The sequence below is a fragment of the Carcharhinus amblyrhynchos genome, chromosome 1 (genome assembly GCF_965287045.1).
Source record: "Carcharhinus amblyrhynchos chromosome 1, sCarAmb.v2.hapA, whole genome shotgun sequence".
In the NCBI taxonomy this organism is placed as follows: domain Eukaryota; kingdom Metazoa; phylum Chordata; class Chondrichthyes; order Carcharhiniformes; family Carcharhinidae; genus Carcharhinus; species Carcharhinus amblyrhynchos.
Genome location: NC_137324.1, coordinates 107,758,235 through 107,776,904, shown reverse-complemented (window position 1 = coordinate 107,776,904; position 18,670 = coordinate 107,758,235). Strand labels below are relative to the sequence as shown.

General features: G+C 39.8%; 1 protein-coding gene across 4 annotated transcripts in view; it reads right to left on the bottom strand.

Moving 5' to 3' along the window:
- The window catches only part of cops4 (COP9 constitutive photomorphogenic homolog subunit 4 (Arabidopsis)), a 62,700-nt gene extending 44,371 nt beyond the window's left edge, over nucleotides 1–18,329 (bottom strand). For all 4 annotated transcript variants that reach the window (XM_080190479.1, XM_080190489.1, XM_080190499.1 and 1 more), the window contains exons 1-4: nucleotides 18,238–18,329; nucleotides 5,457–5,536; nucleotides 2,189–2,340; nucleotides 393–496 (exon numbers count right to left, since the gene is read on the bottom strand). In XM_080190479.1, coding sequence (XP_080046605.1) covers nucleotides 393–496; nucleotides 2,189–2,340; nucleotides 5,457–5,536; nucleotides 18,238–18,314 — 413 coding nt within the window. In that variant the 5' untranslated portion in view covers nucleotides 18,315–18,329. The remainder of the gene's footprint in view (nucleotides 1–392; nucleotides 497–2,188; nucleotides 2,341–5,456; nucleotides 5,537–18,237) is intronic.
- Between the last annotated feature and the right edge of the window lie 341 nt (nucleotides 18,330–18,670).

The window sequence follows — 18,670 nt, the reverse complement described above, 5'->3', positions numbered from 1 at the left end:
AGGGTTATGCAGAACGGGCAGGAAAATGGAATTGAGGCCAAGATGAGATTAGCCATGTTCATATTGAATGCAGAGCAGACTCAAGGGGCTGAATTGCCTACTCCTGCTCCTAGTTCTTATGTTCCTATAAAGCAGCAACTCTTCTGCATCATTGCTTATATTCAATGATCTAAATGTGTCATCTGTGACTATGTAATTGTCTCAAAAATGATAAGGGCCCAACTAAATCAGCTACTCAATATTTGCTATCATCTCTGTTTTAAAGGGAAAATTTAAAATGTTTCTTTGTGCAATGAATTGTGGACAATCATTTTTAAAGCAACCGCCTTGCTTAAAATAGCTACAATACGGCACACTATTTCAAGGAAAATGGAGACCCACTCAATACACACTTTTGTCCAGTTTCTAGTGGAATTCCCACCAAAACTTGTGCAGCATTTCTCCAATCTTCTTCCTTCTCATAGATGGTGGCTAGATGCTGTCTTATAGAAGCCACCTGAGGATTAAGCACAACAACCATAAATACAATTCATGATAAGACAAAGGTCAATGATTAGTAATTAGTGAAGGAGCTGTCATTGAACACATTTTAAGGTTATAGACATTTTTATATAAAAAATATTTTATATTATTGCATGGGAAATTAGAGTTTTTTTTCTAGATCGCTCATATTCTTATTCGGCTTCCCTTTAACAATCCACAATCAAAAATAAAATTATAGGATCTGTTTCAAAGGTTGTACAAATGCTACCCTTGATCCAAGTAACATATAATACTCAAGCAGAACAAGCAATTCACCTGAATGGAGCTACGTTGTGCTCCTCGCCATCACCCCCAGGACTTACTGGCTGGAACTTTCCGGCCATTCACGCTGGTGGGATCTTCTGGTTCCACCGATGGCAAAACCCGTGGCAAGAGGTGAATTCAATGGGAAACCGTTTTGGCAATGGTGGGTCCAGAAGATCCCACTGCCTGCCAATGGCAGGTCACCTCTGCGAAACACAGAACAGGTTACATGGAAAATCCCACCCACCATAGGAAACTGCAGTTATGCCCCACTGTACAGCACAGTATTTTTGAATATCAACCTGTTATACCACCTCAGCATAGATATGTTTACTGCTAGACTTACTGTCACACCCAATTCACTATCCACACATGCAACAACAAACAGTGACACTAAATTGGCAAAAAAAGAACTAAAATTTTAAATACTTTTCAACTGACAGCTAAAGTTAAAAAGTGTATGTCACAAGTATATTTACATTAACACTACAATGAAGTTACTGTGAAAATCCCCTAATCCCCACACTCCACTGCCTGTTCGGGTACCCTAAGGGAGAATTTAGCTTGGCCAATTCACTTAACCTGCACATCTTTGGACTGTGGGAGGAAACCGGAGCACCCAGAGGAAACCCACACAGAAACAGGGAGAACATGTGAACTCCACACAGACAATGCCCAAGCCAGAAATGGAATCCGGGCCTGCATATGTACTACACCACTGTGCTGCCTCGAAGCTAGTAAATATGGTAAATGAAGAATTGAAGGATATATTTGAATATATAAACTGTCTGTTGTAACTCTCTCAAGTATTGTACTGGGAACATCCATTTAATCATCCTCAACAAAGGGCAGCTCAGAGTATAATAATGGATTTTGGATTATGGGTATGTGAGCCACGGAATATTTAAATGGAGATAACTGAAAATAGAATAAAAGTGGGATTGTCCTGTTTTAGAACATACAAAAAATGATGGATGAGCTTAAGGTCCTTAAGGCATTATAAGAAGTTATTTCCAGCTGACTTGAACTGGGTCAGAATGGGAAGATATTTTTGTGCTTCATTTATTCTGGAAGCCATCTAAATTCGTAGCTTTTCTACCTGAACCACGTATTTTAATACATTCTGAATTGAGAGACTGTGAGGATATTCACGCTTCACATTCTTGTTTTCATACTTTGTTCAGAGGCTTGGATCAAAACGCAATTGATTCGATGAGTGTTTCACATTACAATTTATTCATAATAACACAGAACAAGGAAATTCAAAAAATATTGTGGGCTTTTGTTTGTTTTATATGGTTCAAAGAAAATAAATCAATTAAAGATTTTCACAATTAAAAAGCAAACTACATTTACTTTAACAAAAATAAATATTGCTGCTTACTGCCTGCCACGCCCTCACCTGCTCTTCAAATGAAATGACTCGAGGCTGGATCTTTTCCAAAGTAAAGTGATAGATTTCTTTGGCTGTACCATCTGGAAGATTTGGTAGGTGGGAGCAAAAGTCAGTCAGCAGTTGCCGGGAAATCACTAGACTGACATTTTCATTGACCACTGTATGAAAACAAAAGAAAACAATAAATCACAAGTCTTCTACAGATAATATAATGCTGACAATTTATTGACACTAGCTGCTAGATTTCGTTATGGATTGTGAGAGGAGTTAAACTCCTTGAAACACATAATTCACAATTATCAATGTAAATATTTCTGTTCACTGTCTGAAAAGTGACACCTGCATTTTGTTTCTGCATGTTGTAAATATAATTTGGTGGAAATCAGATTCTTCACTTATAAAGGATTTATCATGATAAAGATACAAATTTATCTTCTATCATTTGCTGTAAGCTTCTAACATGGATCACAGACAAAAATGTATCATTTTGTTAAGGTTTGGCTTCATGCCTATACCTTTAAATCCTGTTATAATAGGCCAAGTTTTTGACACCAGCTGCAAAAAAAACCCTGAATCCAAAGCAAATTGTTTGATGGTACTTTGATGAAACACAGAAGATGTCATTTGTCCAATTCAATACAGAAATCAATTTTTTTTTAAATCAGACTGCCAGTTATAACAATCAACACAAGTCAGAACAAGGAACAGGATGGAGACACAGCTGGCTGTGTTGATTAAGTTGAGTCAGTAGAAGATAATTAAATCAATTAGAACCTTCATAAGGTTGAAATATCATAGAAAGGATTATGAGAAAAAAATGCATTCCTTCTCTAAATGCATACTAATGTTAAATTAGGCAAATTTGCAGTTTATTTTGTATTTTAAACTCAAAATGACACCATGTGACACTTTTGAAGACTATATGCTGTCCATTGTTCCAGGTGTTATTGAAAAAGTAACTTTAGTTCTCAGGACTTGTTCAGACACTGTTGAGAATTAAGGAAATGGGTCTTGTTTATAATGATCTATGACAAGAAAACCAAAATAATCTTGAGAGAGAAGCATAGAAAAGATCCAAAATCATCATAAGTATGACAGAAGAGTCTATTATCCTGAACGCAACACACAGTGCAGCTGGCATTTGACAACAACTTTTCAATTGAAAGCTTGAAACATGATTAATCATGGCTACATTTATTAAGCAGATAAATCAACTTTCCAAACCTGAGCTTTTAACAGAATTAGACATTCTGTTCAGTGTAATGTATCGCAAAATCATATAGGACAATTTAATGTATTTGATGAGAAACAAAAATAATTTCTAATTTTTAATAAGGCAATGTTGTCATTGGGTTATAACAAGTCAAAAGCAGTTTAATTCTGCATTGTATTCATAATTGAGACCCTTTACTACTGTCACCAGATATTTAAATACAGTCAATCCAATATCCACATGGTTGACTGATTTTTATACAAATTTTCACTGAAAGACTGTTGTCCAAACTTCACATTTGTTGGAAATACTTGGTTTAAAAAAATGTAGACCAACTGGAGTAAATAAATTTATTTATTTAAGTCAGTCATGAATGGAGTCAACAAGTAGGGGACTGAAAACAATGGCTTCAATCTTCCCAACATTTAGTTGAAAGAAATTACTGCTCATTCAGTGTGTATAATCTATAAAATTCACTTCAGGATCTCACCAAGCCTCTGTAGTCAGCAACTTTCAAACCCATGACCACTTTCATCTTGAAGGACAAAGGCAGCAAACTCATGGCAACACCACCATCTGGAAGTTTCCACTCACCATCCTGACTTGGAAGTAGAGTTGTTCCTTCATTGTCGCTGGGTCAAAATCGTTGAATTCCCTCCCTGACATTCTGGATGTATCTACACTACATCGGCTGCAATGGTTCAAGAAGGCAGCTCACTACCTCTCAATTAGGGATGAACAATAAATGTTGGCCTAGTTAGCATTTATTGCTCATCCAACATCCCGTGAATGAATTTAAAAAACTCAAAGGGTGGTAAAGCTTTGGCATTCTCTACCCCAGAGGGCTATGGAAGCTCAGTCATTTAGTGCACTGAAGACAGAATCGACAGATTTCTAGATAGTACAGACAACAAGGGATATGGGGACAGTGTGGAAAATAACACTTGGTTAGAAGGTCAGCTTTGACCTAATTGATTGGGGGAGCAGATTCGAGCATCTGAATACTTCTGTTCTTATTTCCTAAGTTCCCATCTTTCTAGCATCAATCCCAATAAGTGGGAAACTTGAACAGAAAACCAATGCAAATGATGACCCCAGCTGTGGACAGGCATTCATCACTATCATGATGTGTGGTTTTAGAAACTCCATAGCAGACGCCAGCCCGGTAAAAAACACATAAGCAGTGATCATCCTACACCACGAGAAAGGGACAAAGTGTGGCAGACTTTACTTTTCCAGAACTAACTTGCTCAGTCATCAAAACAAGTACAGCTGCTAATCTCATCCAACCTCATCCTAATTCTGAGGCTGCATTCATAGGAACAGGAGAAGACCATTCAGCCCATTGAGCTCGTTCTGGCATTTAATTAGACCACGGCTGATCTGTGGCCTAACTCCAACTGAGGCCCTAACACACCATTAGTTGCATCCTGCCAATTTGAATACCTACTCATTACCCCTACCTTATGCGTCACCTGCCATTCAATCAATTTCCCAGCCATGTCATTTGCCCTTAATTCTCTGGACTACTACCTTAGTTAACAGTCTCTTATGTGGGATTTTATCTCTCACAGATGGAAGGATGTCAATCAATCAGGATTGTGTGTGACTTGGAGGTGAACTTGCTAATGGTGATGTTTCCATGAACCTGTTGGTGGGAGAGTTTATGGATTTCAAAGGTACCATTGCAGGAATCCCAATACCTCACATTATTGAGAAAGTTCCTGCCACAGCATAGTCATATTGGATTACTTTGTTCAACAGTAGGTGGGATGAGCTGCACAAAGTGGGGAGAGTGGAGATGGGACAAGTTGCAGTTGGAGGGTGAAAAGGAGGACAAGGTGAGAAAAATGTCACTTTGAGCTGGGATGCGCATGAGAAGATTGTCTGTTTGAACGTGAAGGAGGGGTGTCAATGGACAGGGAAAGAGAGCCATCTCAAACTGGGAGGGTGTGGTGCAGATATATTTTGTTCGGATTATTAGAGAACAAAGTACGTAATACATAATTCAATCTTTGCTGAATTTTGTACACAATAAATATATTAAAGCACAATACTCACTAGCCTCAACAAAGGCCTTCAAAGCCTCCAGTTGCTCAGTTCCTGTTAGTTGCAAGGCTTTTTCCAGGATCTGGCGATACCTATTAAAGAGGACAAAGAGCTGTCTGGCATCAATCTCCTTACAAACGTCACAGTCCTTACATAAAATTGTACTGGTTAGGTGCATTGACCCGAACAGGTGCCAGAGTGTGGGGACTAGGGGATTTCCACAATAACTTCATTGCAGTGTTAATGTAAGCCTTACTTGTGATTAATAAATAAACTTTAGTTCAAGATTTTTATGGAAATTGACACCATTTATAAAGATATTATAATTTGTTTTTATAAATTAATTTTCATTCAAGTTAACAGGAATCAAGGATATTTGTGTCAAAGAGAATTAACATTATTAGCTTAAGTTCTAAGCCTTAAGAATGAGGGGATCCCAGTTTCAGATCTTAGTTATTCTCATCTTAGCTGGCTAAACGCAACCAGAGCCACAGTTAGCCAAAGATTGCCTGCAACTGAACCAAAGGACCTCCTCAGCTGAGAAGGGGAAAGCTCAAGGTTCTTACTCCAAATTGAATCCTACTGTGTCCAGCTATGATTCACGCCACCTAAATATCTTATTAGCACTCAATTGATAGGCACATGAGAAATGTTGTTTGCATAAGATACCAGAAGTTTACATTCAACAGGGAACTGCATCCCAGCATAAGTCAGTAAAATAATTGGAAAAAATTGGAACAAGCAGTTCAGCACAGGATGAATAAAGAGGGTGATTATAATCTATCATATTATATTATCATCCTGATGTGAACTAGAGCGTAACTGATTAAACTGATTAAATAAATAGATCTTACAGAAGTAATGGAAGGCTAATCTTGTACTATAATCAGAAAATATATTCATGTATATAAAATTACATCTTATAGTTTGACTACTAGGCAGTATTGAACCAAAAGCAAAATATTACACATGCTAGAACACAGTAATAAAAGCTTACGCTGCCAAAAATACTCAATAGATCTGGAATATCCACGGAAAGAGAAACGGAGCGAATGTTTTGAGTTGAGTACATCTTATCTTCTCTGATACTGTTAGACCTGCTGAGTATTTCCAGCACTTTGTATTTAATATAAAACTGAACATTGGTTAAGAAATTCACAGAAAACAAGGTTTTTAATACAATTTTGGAGTGGTGTCTTAGCATTCAGATTATGTTACAATGAGCTTTTGCAGAAGTGTGGAGGATGAGTTCACAGAATATATAAAAGTTAGTTTACTAGACAGTGTATTGAGGAACCAACTAGTGAACTGGTTATTTTGAATCTTGTATTGTGCAATGAGAAGGTGTTATTTAATAATCTTGTTGTAATGAAGTCTTTGAAAGTGATTCCAAAATCAGGGTTTTATATCTGAACAAGGCAATGAGATTTGAGTGGGTAAGATACTACATTGAAAAAAACTTAATATATAACTTGCAAAAACAATGCATTTCTTTACAGCACAAGAACTCCCAGAAAATTTGATTCAACCATGGCCATCAAGAGGAGTTAAGGAAGAGACTTATAAAGTTGCCAAACAGTGTAGTAAGCCTGAGGATTGGAAGGACTTTTGAGTTGAGCAAATCGGGGATAAAAAAATTGATAATGAAAGGGGAAAAAGCATGTACAATAACCGATGGTTAACATTTCTACAGGTCTGTAACTAGGAAGAGATTAGTGAAAGTAAATGTGGACCCATTAAAGGCAGATAAGGGTGAAATTGTAATGGGAAACAAGAAAATGGTCGAGACAAGCAAATACTTAATATCTGGCTTCAAGATAGAAGACAAAATCATTCTGAAATAATGGGGAATGAATAGTTTAGTGAGAATAAGAAATTGATATCAAAATGAACAATAGTATGGGAAAAATTAGTGGGACTTTATGGCAACAAACCCACTGAACCTGATAACCTGTGTGCTAGGGATCTTAAAAAAGTTAGCTACTGATAGTGAATGCATTGGTTTTGAACCTCCAGAATTCCTTCAATTTTAGGGCCATTCCCAATGATTGGAAGGAAATAACATAACCCTATTGTTTAAGGAAAAGAGAAAATGGGATCTCTTGCCCCGCCAGCCTAAAATCAATAGTAAACAGAACACTAGAAGCTACTGTTAGAATATGGTGACAGGGTGCTTCAAAAGTCATATGATTAAATATGATTAAACAGAATCAACATGAACTTAAGAAAGAAATCACTTTTGATAAATTTGAGGATGTAACTAATAGAATGGATAAGGAGGAACTAGTGTAGTCAGAGTTATTATGGCACAGAAGGTGGCCATTCTGCCCTGGGTCCATGCCAGTTCTCTGAAGACAAATCGAGTCAATCTCATTCCCCCACTCTAAACCCATAGTTATGCAAATTTAATTCCTCAAATGCCCACCCAATTTCCTTTTGGAATCATTAATCATCATCACTTTGACTACTCTCAGAGACAATAGATTCCAGCTCATTACCAGCTGTTACATAAAAAAGTTCTGACTCACGTTCCCCCTCATTTTTTCCCCAAAATCTTAAATCTTTGTTCATTGGTCCTTGTATCATCAGCTAATGGGAACAGAATTTATTTGTTCACCTTATCTAAACCTGATGTCATTCTGCACAGCTCTCTCAAATCTCTCCTCAACCTTCTGTGTTCCAAGAATACCACCAAATTCTCCAACCCAATCTGGCAGCTAAAATCCACCATTCTGGTAAATCTCCCCTGCACCTGTTCAAAGACTCTCATATTTTTCCTAAAAGGTGGTGCCAGAACTGGACGCAATATTCCAATTGTAGCCTAACCAGAGGTTTATAAAGGTTAAGTATAGCTCTTTTGCTTTTTGTACTCAACACCTCTCTTCACGAAGCCCAAGACCCACATGTTTTTCTGCTCACACTCAATATATTGTATCACCTTCAAAGATTCAAGCACGTGAACCCCTAGGTCTCTCTGCCTTTGCACACTTCCTACAACAGTGCCATGAAGTATGTATTGCCTCTCTTTTTTCCTTCTGTTAAATGCTTACATAACATATTTGAATTTTCAAGAAGTATTCAGTAATGTACCACGAGAAGTTATTACACAAAATTAGGGCTCATGAGACTGAAATAATACATTAGCCTGAACAGACTGGTTAATGAACAGAATACAAAGAGTAGGAATAAATGGGACATTTCCAGGCCAACACACTGTAGCTAATATCGTACTGCAGCAATCAGCACTTGGGCCTCAGCTATTTACACCTATATTAATTAATTAGATAAAGAGGCTGAATGAAATGTATCCAAGATTGCAACAATATAGTACAGAAGTTAGGGCGTGGGGGGGGGGGGGTGGTGGTGGGCAGGCAGGGAGAGAGAAGTAGTACAGCACGATGGCAAAATGGTTAGCATTGCTGTCTCACAGTGCCAGGGACCTGCGTTTGAATCCCGGCTTGGGTCACTGTGTGGAGTTTGTACATTTTTCATGTATGCGTGGTTTCCTCTGGGTTTCTTCCCACAGTCTGAAAGATGTGCTAGTAAAGTGCATGGACCATTGGCACTAGAGTATGGCGATTAGGAGAATTTCACAGTAACTTCATTGCAGTGTGAATGTAAGCCTTAATTGTGACTAATAAACAAACTTCAAACAAAAAATTAAAGTAAGCAGTAAATAAAATGTTACCAGAGGGATAGATGGATTGGCTAAGTGGTAAAGAAAGGAATCAAGATTATGTGGAGGCAATGGGGGTCTCAATAGTGATGGGCAGACAGAAAGTAGAGTTGAGGCTGCAATAAGATAAGCCATGATGTTACTGAATGCCACAGCAGGCTTGAAGAGTCTAATGACCTATTTCTTATGTTCTAACGCATATCATTACACAGTTAGAAAAATTTATCAATATATGGCTGGAAAAGTGGTCATATTATCTTTCATTACTGACAACACATTCATATTAATATTCTTCATGCTGGATCTTTATAATGTGCTGCAACTTTCATCACATTCATGCAGTCAATGACATTACTGAGAGTCTGGAGTCACAACTAGGCCAGACTAGGTAAAGGTGGCCATTTTCCTTCTCTAAAGAACATCAGTGAACAAGATGGGTTTTTACGACAATCAACAATAGTTTCACGGTCATGACAACTTTTATTGAATTCAAATTACACCATCTACCATGGTGGGATTCAGACCTGGGTCTCTGGAATACCAGGCCTGTGACAACATCATTATGCCACCGTCTTCCTTCAATGAATCTCACACAACAAGCTATCATGCAGGTAATTAGCAAATATAATGAATGTTATTATTGTGAGGGGAATTGAATACAAAAGTAAGGAGTTTATGCTTTAGTTTTACAGGGCACTAGTGAGTCTACAGTTGGAGTTCTAGGTACAGTACTGGTTTCCTTATTCAAGGAAGAATGTAAATGTGTTGGGAGTAGTTCAGAGAAAGTTTACCAGATGAGTACCTGGAATGGCACAGTAAGTAGTCTCACAACACCAGGTTAAAGTTCAACAGGTTTTTTGGTAGCACGGGCTTTTGGAGCACTTCTTCTTCACCTGATGAAGGAGTGGTGCTCCGAAGGCTCGTGCTACCAAATAAACCTGTTGGACTTTAACCTGGTGTTGTGAGACTACTTACTGTGCCTACCCCACACCAATGCTGGCAACTCCACATACCTGGAATGGGTAAGTTCTCTTATGAGGAAAGGTTGGACAGGCTAGGCTTGTATGCTTGGAGTTCAGAAGAGCAAGAGGCAACTTGATTGAAACATAAAATCCTGAGGGGTTTTGACAGGGTGGCTATGGAGGGGATGTTTCCTCTTGTGGAAGAATTATAACTACGAGTCACTGTTAAAAATGCAGGGTTACCCACTTAAGATGAAGTGGAGGCTAATTATTTTCACTCAGAGGTTCATGAGTCTTCAGAACTTTCTGCCTGAAAAGGTGGAGGAAGCAAAGTCAAAAAACAAAGAACAAAGAACAACACTGCACAGGAACACCAAGCCTTACTCATGTGCTGTTTCTATCCTTCTGATCGCCTCCCGCTCATGTGTCAATCAAGAAACACCTTGAACATTGCTAACGTGCCTGCTTCCACCATGTCCACTGGCAGTGCATTCCAGGCACCTACCATCCTCTTTCTCAGGGGGGCTAAGGAAAAACTTACCACCTCTCACCTTAAACATGTGCCCTCTTGTAGTCAACCCTTCCACCTTGGGAAAAAGCCTCTGACTATCCACCTTATCAACACCTCTCATAATTTTGTAGACTTCTATCACCTCACCCCTCAACCTCCTTCTTTCCAGTGAAAACAATCTGAGTTTATCCAAGCTCTTCTCATACCTTAAATCCTGAAGACCAGGCAACATTCTGGTAAACCTTCTTTGCACCCTCTTCAAAGCATCCTCATCCTTCTGGTAGTGTATCGACCAGAACTACATAGAATATTCCAAATGCAGCCTAACTAAAGTTTTGTACTGCTGTAACATAACTTGCCAACTTTTATACTCAATGCCCTGGCCAATGAAGGCATGCTGTATGTATGCTGAGTCTTTGGATATTTTTAAGGCAAAAGCAGATAGATTCTCCGTAAGTAAAGGATAATAGATTATTGGGGGCTAAGTGGAATGCAGATTTGAGATTACTATCAGATGAGCCATGTTATTAAATGGCGGAGTAGGCTCAAGGGGCTTAATGGCCTACTTCTGCTGCTTGGTCGTATATTTGCATGATTAAAAAAGTTATTTTAGCACATTCAGAAAAATTTATCATCTCAGGTGTACTCCGTGAACCAGCGAACTAGCTATACCACTCCTATAGTTTTTTTAAGAACACGACACTTTCTTTAAAATTATGTTTTGAAACCATAAGGTGAAGCACCACTAAGCCTCTTAAATGCACAATAAAAACATCCTTTTAGAATTTTTTCATGAAAATGCAATTCAACTAGAAACAACTCAGAAACACAAATTGGACATTAAAGATCTGCATATGGCTCTGGAGACACAATCTGCTGATCCTTGGTCCAGATCATTTGTGCACATCAAACGTGGGACAGAATCCCATTAGAGAACTTATTCAATTATTCTCAAGGCAATTTAGCCCTGTTTTCAACTCTTGCTTTTCTCCTGTTTAACAAATTAATACATTAGTATCTGTCCTTGATGATCACTACACTTTGTTTGTAAAGATTTGCACACATTGCTTTAATTAAAAAACATTTTTGCAAGTCTAGGTACATCAGTCTTGCTGCTTTCAAGGCTGTGTCCTCAGCCCCTTACTATATTCCATATACACTTACGACCATGTGGCCAAACTCTGCTCCAACTCCATTTTCAAGTTTACTGATGACACCGCTGCAGTAAGTCAGATCTCAAACAATGACAAGATGGAGTACAGAAAACAGATACAGAATTTGGTGAAATGATGTGATGACAAAAATCCCTTCCGCAATATCAGCAGAACAAAGGAAATAGTTATCGACGTCAAGAAATGCAGTGAAAGACATGCCCCTGTCTACATCGATGGTGATGAAGTGGAAATAAGAACATAAGAAATAGGAGCAGGAGTAGGCCATCTAGCCCTTCGAGCTTGCCCCGCCATTCAATAAGATCATGGCTGATCTGTCGTCGCTCAGTTCCACATTCCCGCCCTCTCCCCATAACCTTTAATCCCCTCTCTTATCAAAAACCCATCAGCCCGTGTCTTAAAAATATTTAGCGAGGTAGCCTCCACCACTTCAACGGACAGAGAATTCTAGAGATTCACCACCCTTTGAGTGAAGAAGTTCTTCCTCAACTCCGTTCTAAACCGTCCCCCCTTTATCTTGAGGCTGTGCCCCCTAGTCCTACTGTCCTTGCTGAGCAGGAAGAGTCTCTCCACCTCTATCCTATCCATCCCATTCATCATCTTATATGTCTCAATGAGATCTCCCCTCATTCTTCTAAACTCAAAATGGTCAAGAGCTTCAAATTTCTAGGTGTTCAGATCAACAATGTGTCCTGGTCCCTCCAGGCCAAAGCTATAGTTAAGAAATACCTCCACTGCCTCTACTTTCTCAGGAGGCTAAGGAAATTCGGCATGTCCACTACAACTGTCACAGATGCACCATAGAAAGCATCCTTTCTGGTTGTATCAGAGTTTGGTATGGCTCCTGCTCTGACCAAGGCTACAAAAAACTACAAAGGGTTATGAACAAGGCTAGTCCATCAGGCAAACCAGTCTTCCACCCATTGAGGCAGTCTATACTTCTCGCTCCTTCAGAAAAGCAGCCAGCATAATTGAGGGCCCCTCGCATCCCAGACATACTCTTTTCCACCTTCTTCTGTTGGGAAAAAGATGCAAAAGTCTGAGAACACATACCACCCAACTCAAGAACAGCTTCTTCCCTGCTGCCATCAGACTTTTGAATCTACCATATATTAAGCTGATCTTTCGCTACATCCTATTGGTAACTGTAACACTATTTTGCACCTAACCTTTTCTTCTCCCGTATGTACTCTGTGAACAGTATGTTTTGTCTGTATAGCACACAAGAAACAATACTTTTCACTGTATCCTAATAATGTGAAATAATAAATCAAATCAAAACTTTAAAAACCCAGCCAATAGGACATCACCTTCAGTCAACCAGACTAGTCTAACAGGACCTACCCACTATAAGCCAGAAATTGATTCCACACATCCAAATGCTGGTCTCAAATCCTAACTGAGCCTCGTTCATTTTCAACTGTTCAATCCAGTTCTTCATTCCCAGCCCAATTTAAGAAAGCTGCTTGCCATTATGTTATTTATTTAGCATTTTAAAAACCTGCATCATATTGTTTATTTAACTAAAACAGTGCCACAAGATGTTATCCATAATTTATAACAGCAAAATCTTCAATTATCCTGACAGTCATCCAGACTTGAAACATTAGCTCTGTTGTCTCTTCACAGATGCTGTCAGACCTGCTGAAATTTCCAAGTATTTTCTGTTCTTGCTTCAGATTCCAGCATCCATAGTAATTTGCAAATTATTTTTGTTGCTTTCCTTTGAGGCCTCTCCAATGCATCAATTTGATTCATGCTGAATTAATAAACAAAAAAAAGCTGACCACTCTTCATCAATGTACTCTAGGAAAATATGAGGAATGAAAAAAACTCTCCCTTTGCAACTGAGTACCATCAATGTAAGCACATGGAAAACACTGATACTATGCAAGGAAAGCAATTCCATGATCACTATGCTGACGGTTGTACTTCCCAGTGTGATCAACATGTTACTCGCATCTGCTTTTGGTTTTTCTCCCAAAAACAAGTTTTTAAATTTCTGCAACCCATCAAACAAACTGCAGGACCTTTTCCATACAATAAAAAGGCATGAATATGACTGATGTTGCAACTTCATTACTTGTAATATAATTCAACTTAAATCAGCCTTTGAATAAATATTTTGCTCCTCAAAACCCTGATGTCATACAATCATAGAAGGGAGGCTATTTGGCCCATCAAGTCTGCACCCTCTCCCCAATAGACTATCTTGTCCAGGCCCACCCCATCTCTGTAATTTCGGGTATTTGCCATGCTAACCCCCCCGACCTACATATCTTGGGACATTAAAGGGCAATTCAGCATGGCCAGTCCACCTAAACAGCACATTTTTGGACTGCGGGAGGAAACTGGAGCACCTGGAGGAAACCCACACAGACATGGAAATCATGTAAACGCCAGACAGTCACCCAAGACTGGAAATGAACCTGGGTCCGTAGCACTGTGAGGTTGCTGTGCTAACCACTGTGCCACCATGCTAACCATGTATATTCTGTATTCATCTGGTCTCACCAGCAACAGAGAGCAAAACTTTATAGACTTATCCCCAAATGAACAAAAATCAAGTGTGACATCCAGAAAATAGCAAAAGGTTTCCCTAAATGCAATACAGTACAACTTTCACAACTCCTATCCAAAGTAATAGCATATGGAAGCTTTCTCAGCATGGACTTGCAATCGGGTTAAGATGGCAACCGAATTAGGGTTCAAACATCATCATTAGGAACAGCACATAATGTATTTTCTTGCATTTTCACAGGAATATCTATTAGGCTTTTTGAGTATAAGAAGTTTAATTTCAAGTGCTGCAGACATTTTTAAGGAGCTTTATGGACTATCCTTGATGTCTGTGTTTGATCTATTACATTCAAATCAGAAAGATTTGATATCAGAGCCTGCATTGCAAAAGTAAATTCTGACAACCTAAGCATAAAATTTACAACAATCTCAAACAATGTTAAGATTTTTTTAAAGAAAGCTTTCTTCTTTGAATATACGTTTCAACAAAGAATGGGCAAGTGAAGACTCCCATTCTATGACATCTTACGTGCAAACTAAGAGCAACTATTACTATGTTTTAACCTGCTAAAGGACTAACAATATAAAATTCATAAATGCTGCTGGAAAGGAAACCATTCCAAGCAAAGGCCACTGAAAGTTGTGCCACCATAAATCAAAACATCGAATGACAATTCGTCTGAATAACTTGTTCATTTTCCCTAAAATTCTACAACTCAAACTGTCCTTTCAATCACACCTTAATTTGGGCAAGTGTATAATTGGCTGTCCAATATTATGTTTGAATGAAAGCCTATTATCAATATTAAAATTAAATAATTGGATTTATATATCACCTTTCATGCAGAAATGTTTCAATGGCATTTTATGTTTTGAAATAGTGACATATAAACAGCTTGTTTTTGATCTCAATAGACGGCGGGTTCCTGTGATTTATAGCATTTGAAAATGCAATTAACTTAATTCTACTAACATAATAAAGAATATATAGTACACATAATCTATAATTACTGTATAAAACTAAGTTGCAGTTCTTTTATAGAATTTTAAAAGGGTAGCTTTTTTTTCCTCTTTCTCTGCTAAGGCAGTGATTGACACAATCTAGGATAAAGGTTGCCAAAACATTTTCTGCTGAATTCCCTCTTTCTGGAGTCACAGAATTATCCAGTACAGAAAACGTATTTCGGCCTGCCAACTCTGAACTGAAAAAGCTACACTAGACCCACTTTCCAGCGCTTGGCCCATAGCCTTGAATGTTATGATATTTCCAGTGCTCAACCGCATATTTTTTAGTAGTTGAGAATTTTCCCACCTCTATGACCACCCACCCCCCTGAGGCAATGCATTCTAGATTCCCACTACCTCTGGGTGAAAAACGTTTCCTCAAATCCCCTCTAAACCTCCTGCCCCTCACCTTGAAATTATGTCCCATCATTACTGACCCTTCAACTAAGGGGAACAGTTGCTTCCTATCCACCCTATATGTAGCCCTCAAAGTTATGCACCTCAGTCAGGTCCCCTCAGCCTTTTCTGCTCTAAAAAAAACCTGAGCCTATCCAGCCTCTCTTCATAGCTCAAATGTTCCATCCAAGACAGCATTCTGGTGAACCTCATCTGCACCCTCTCCATTGCGATCACATCCTTCCTATAGTGAGGTGACTACAACTACACACAGTACTTTAGCTGTGGCCTAACCAAAGTTTTGTGCAGCTCCAACATAACCACCCCACTCTCATAATCTATGCCATGGCTGATAAAGGAAGGTGTCCCATATGCCTTAATTCCTTACTAACCTGTCCTGCCACCTTCAGAACTTTGTGGACAAGTATCCCAAATCTCTCCATTCCCCTGAGCTTCCTAGTCTCCTGCCATTTATTGAGTATTCTCCCGTCTTGTTAATCCTTCTAAAGTGCATCACCTCACACTTTTCAGGGTTTATTCCATCTGCCACTGATCTGCCCATCTGACCAACCCGTCTATATCTTCTTGCAACCTAAGATGATCTTCTTCACAATTAATCATTCTGCCAATCTTTGTTTCATTTGCAAACTTACTTATCATCCTCCCCCACATTCTCATTAATACTGTTTACAAACATCATGAACAATAAGGGACCTAACACTGATTCATAAGAACATAAGAAATAGGAGCAGGAGTAGGCCATCCAGCCCTTCGAGCCTGCCCCGCCATTCAATAAGATCATGGCTCTGCACCGTCGCCTGCTGCAGTTTTTCGCCCCGTAAGTAATAGTCCTTCCTACCATTCTTCCTACCAAAGTGGACCACCTCACACTTGCCAACATTAAATTCCATTTGCCATTTCCTGGCCCATTCGCCCAGCCTATCTAGATCCTTCTGTAGACTCTCCACACCCTCCGCACAATTTGCCGTTCCCCCAATCTTGGTGTCATCAGCAAATTTCGACACTCTACACTCGGTTCCCTCCTCCAGATCATCTATATAAATGGTAAAAAGCTGAGGCCCCAGCACCGACCCCTGGGGCACTCCACTAGTCACCATCCGCCAATCCGAATAGCACCCGTTGACCCCCACTATCTGCCTCCTATTTGACAACCAAACCTCTATCCACGCTAACACCCTACCCCCAACTCCATGTCCCTCGACCTTCTGCAATAACCTCTTGTGAGGCACTTTGTCAAACGCCTTCTGAAAATCTAGAAAGACCACATCCACCGGCTCTCCTCTATCCACTGCCCTAGACACATCCTCATAGAACTCCAGTAAATTTGTCAGACACGACTTCCCTTTAATGAAACCGTGCTTGTGCTTGTGGTACACCACTGAACACTAGTCTCCAGTCACACAAACAGCCTTCTATCACCAAGCCAGTTTTTGATCCAACTTACCAAGTTACTCTGGATCGCTTGTGCTTTTGTCTCCTTTATCAGGTTCCCTTATGGGACCTTGTCAAAGGCTTTGCTGAAATCCATATAAATTACATCAATTGCAATACCCTCATCCACATACCTGACCACACCCTCAAAAAATTCAATCAAATTTGCTGGGTATGGAGACTCATGACCCATTCACACACTCCTCTTTTCTAGGAAATAATACACTACAGTCAAGAATGGGAATCCCGAGCCCGAGTAGGAAGGGTTGTTTTTCCCATTTGCCTTTGGTCCAGGTCTATTGTTCCTTCAGGAGGATCAACATTCTTACATCTACACTTCAAAAAGAACCCACATAATTCATTCACAATTAAAGATTGCAATAGTTGTGTTCATATCACTTGTATAGCTAGAACCAGGGACCACCAATGTGGCATGAAGTTATTGGCTATTAATGGTACTTTCCACCAGTAATCTCAGCATTTAAGGGACGAATCCGACATCAACGTCCGTGTCACACGGGGGCCATTAGTAATTTATGGTACTTTGCGTGATTGGTCTTTTTTCATGAACAATTAGTCCTTGTAGGAAATTTGATAATAAAAGATATTACATCCCTGTTTAAATCCATACAGCAGGAATTCCTCTGATCTCGGGTACCGAATATGTGTCTATCCGACATCAGTTGTTGCTCAGGTCGAAGACTAGATGTCAACATAGGTTGATGTCTTCACACTAGGGGGTGGGGAAGCTCGTGGAATCCAAAACGGATACTATGTTGATATTTTGATAAAAATTGACAGGAGGAATTTGACCCCCTTCCTCGTCCTCCCAGACGGATCAAATGTGAGGATAGATTTTAGCCACCCAGCCCGGAGACAGGAGATGAGGTTATCTCTCCACCAGAACTGTCAAAGGCCGGGTCACATTCACTGCCCTAGGTGCCAGGCTGGAGGACCGCTCTTTAATGATAACCAGGCTGGGCGACGGTTGCTGAAGCTGGGCCGTTAGGAGGCAGAGTTCCGCCATTTGCCTTCTGCAGTTGCCGACGGCCCAAGCCGCGACCCACCCACGCTCACCCACTCTCCTTGCTTTACTCACTTGCCGGCTAGATCCTTGTGGGAGCCGCTGGAGTTCATCAGTACAGCCAACTCCTGCCTCATCGCCCCCGCCGCCATCTTCCCCCACCTCCAACAAGGAGTTGCTGTCGGCCACAAGAGTGCCTCTCCCACCGTCACCACGGCACAACAGCGCCATCCGCCCTGGGAGGTCTGCAATCATCTTCTGGCAGCCGGAGCTTCGTCTCCTGAAGGGAGGACTCTAAACCAATGCTTAACACATTGTGGTGTCTCTCCCCTGCATCTTCACCCCATCTCCATTTACTTTATTTCTTCTTTTCATCTCATTCATCCATTTTTATTACCCTTCCTTCTCAATTCCAAAAGAAACGCTCTGACAAAGAATCATCCTGTTTTTTTTAACATTGGATCTATTCTCTCTCCACAAATGCTGTCAGCTCTGTTGAATTTTCCAG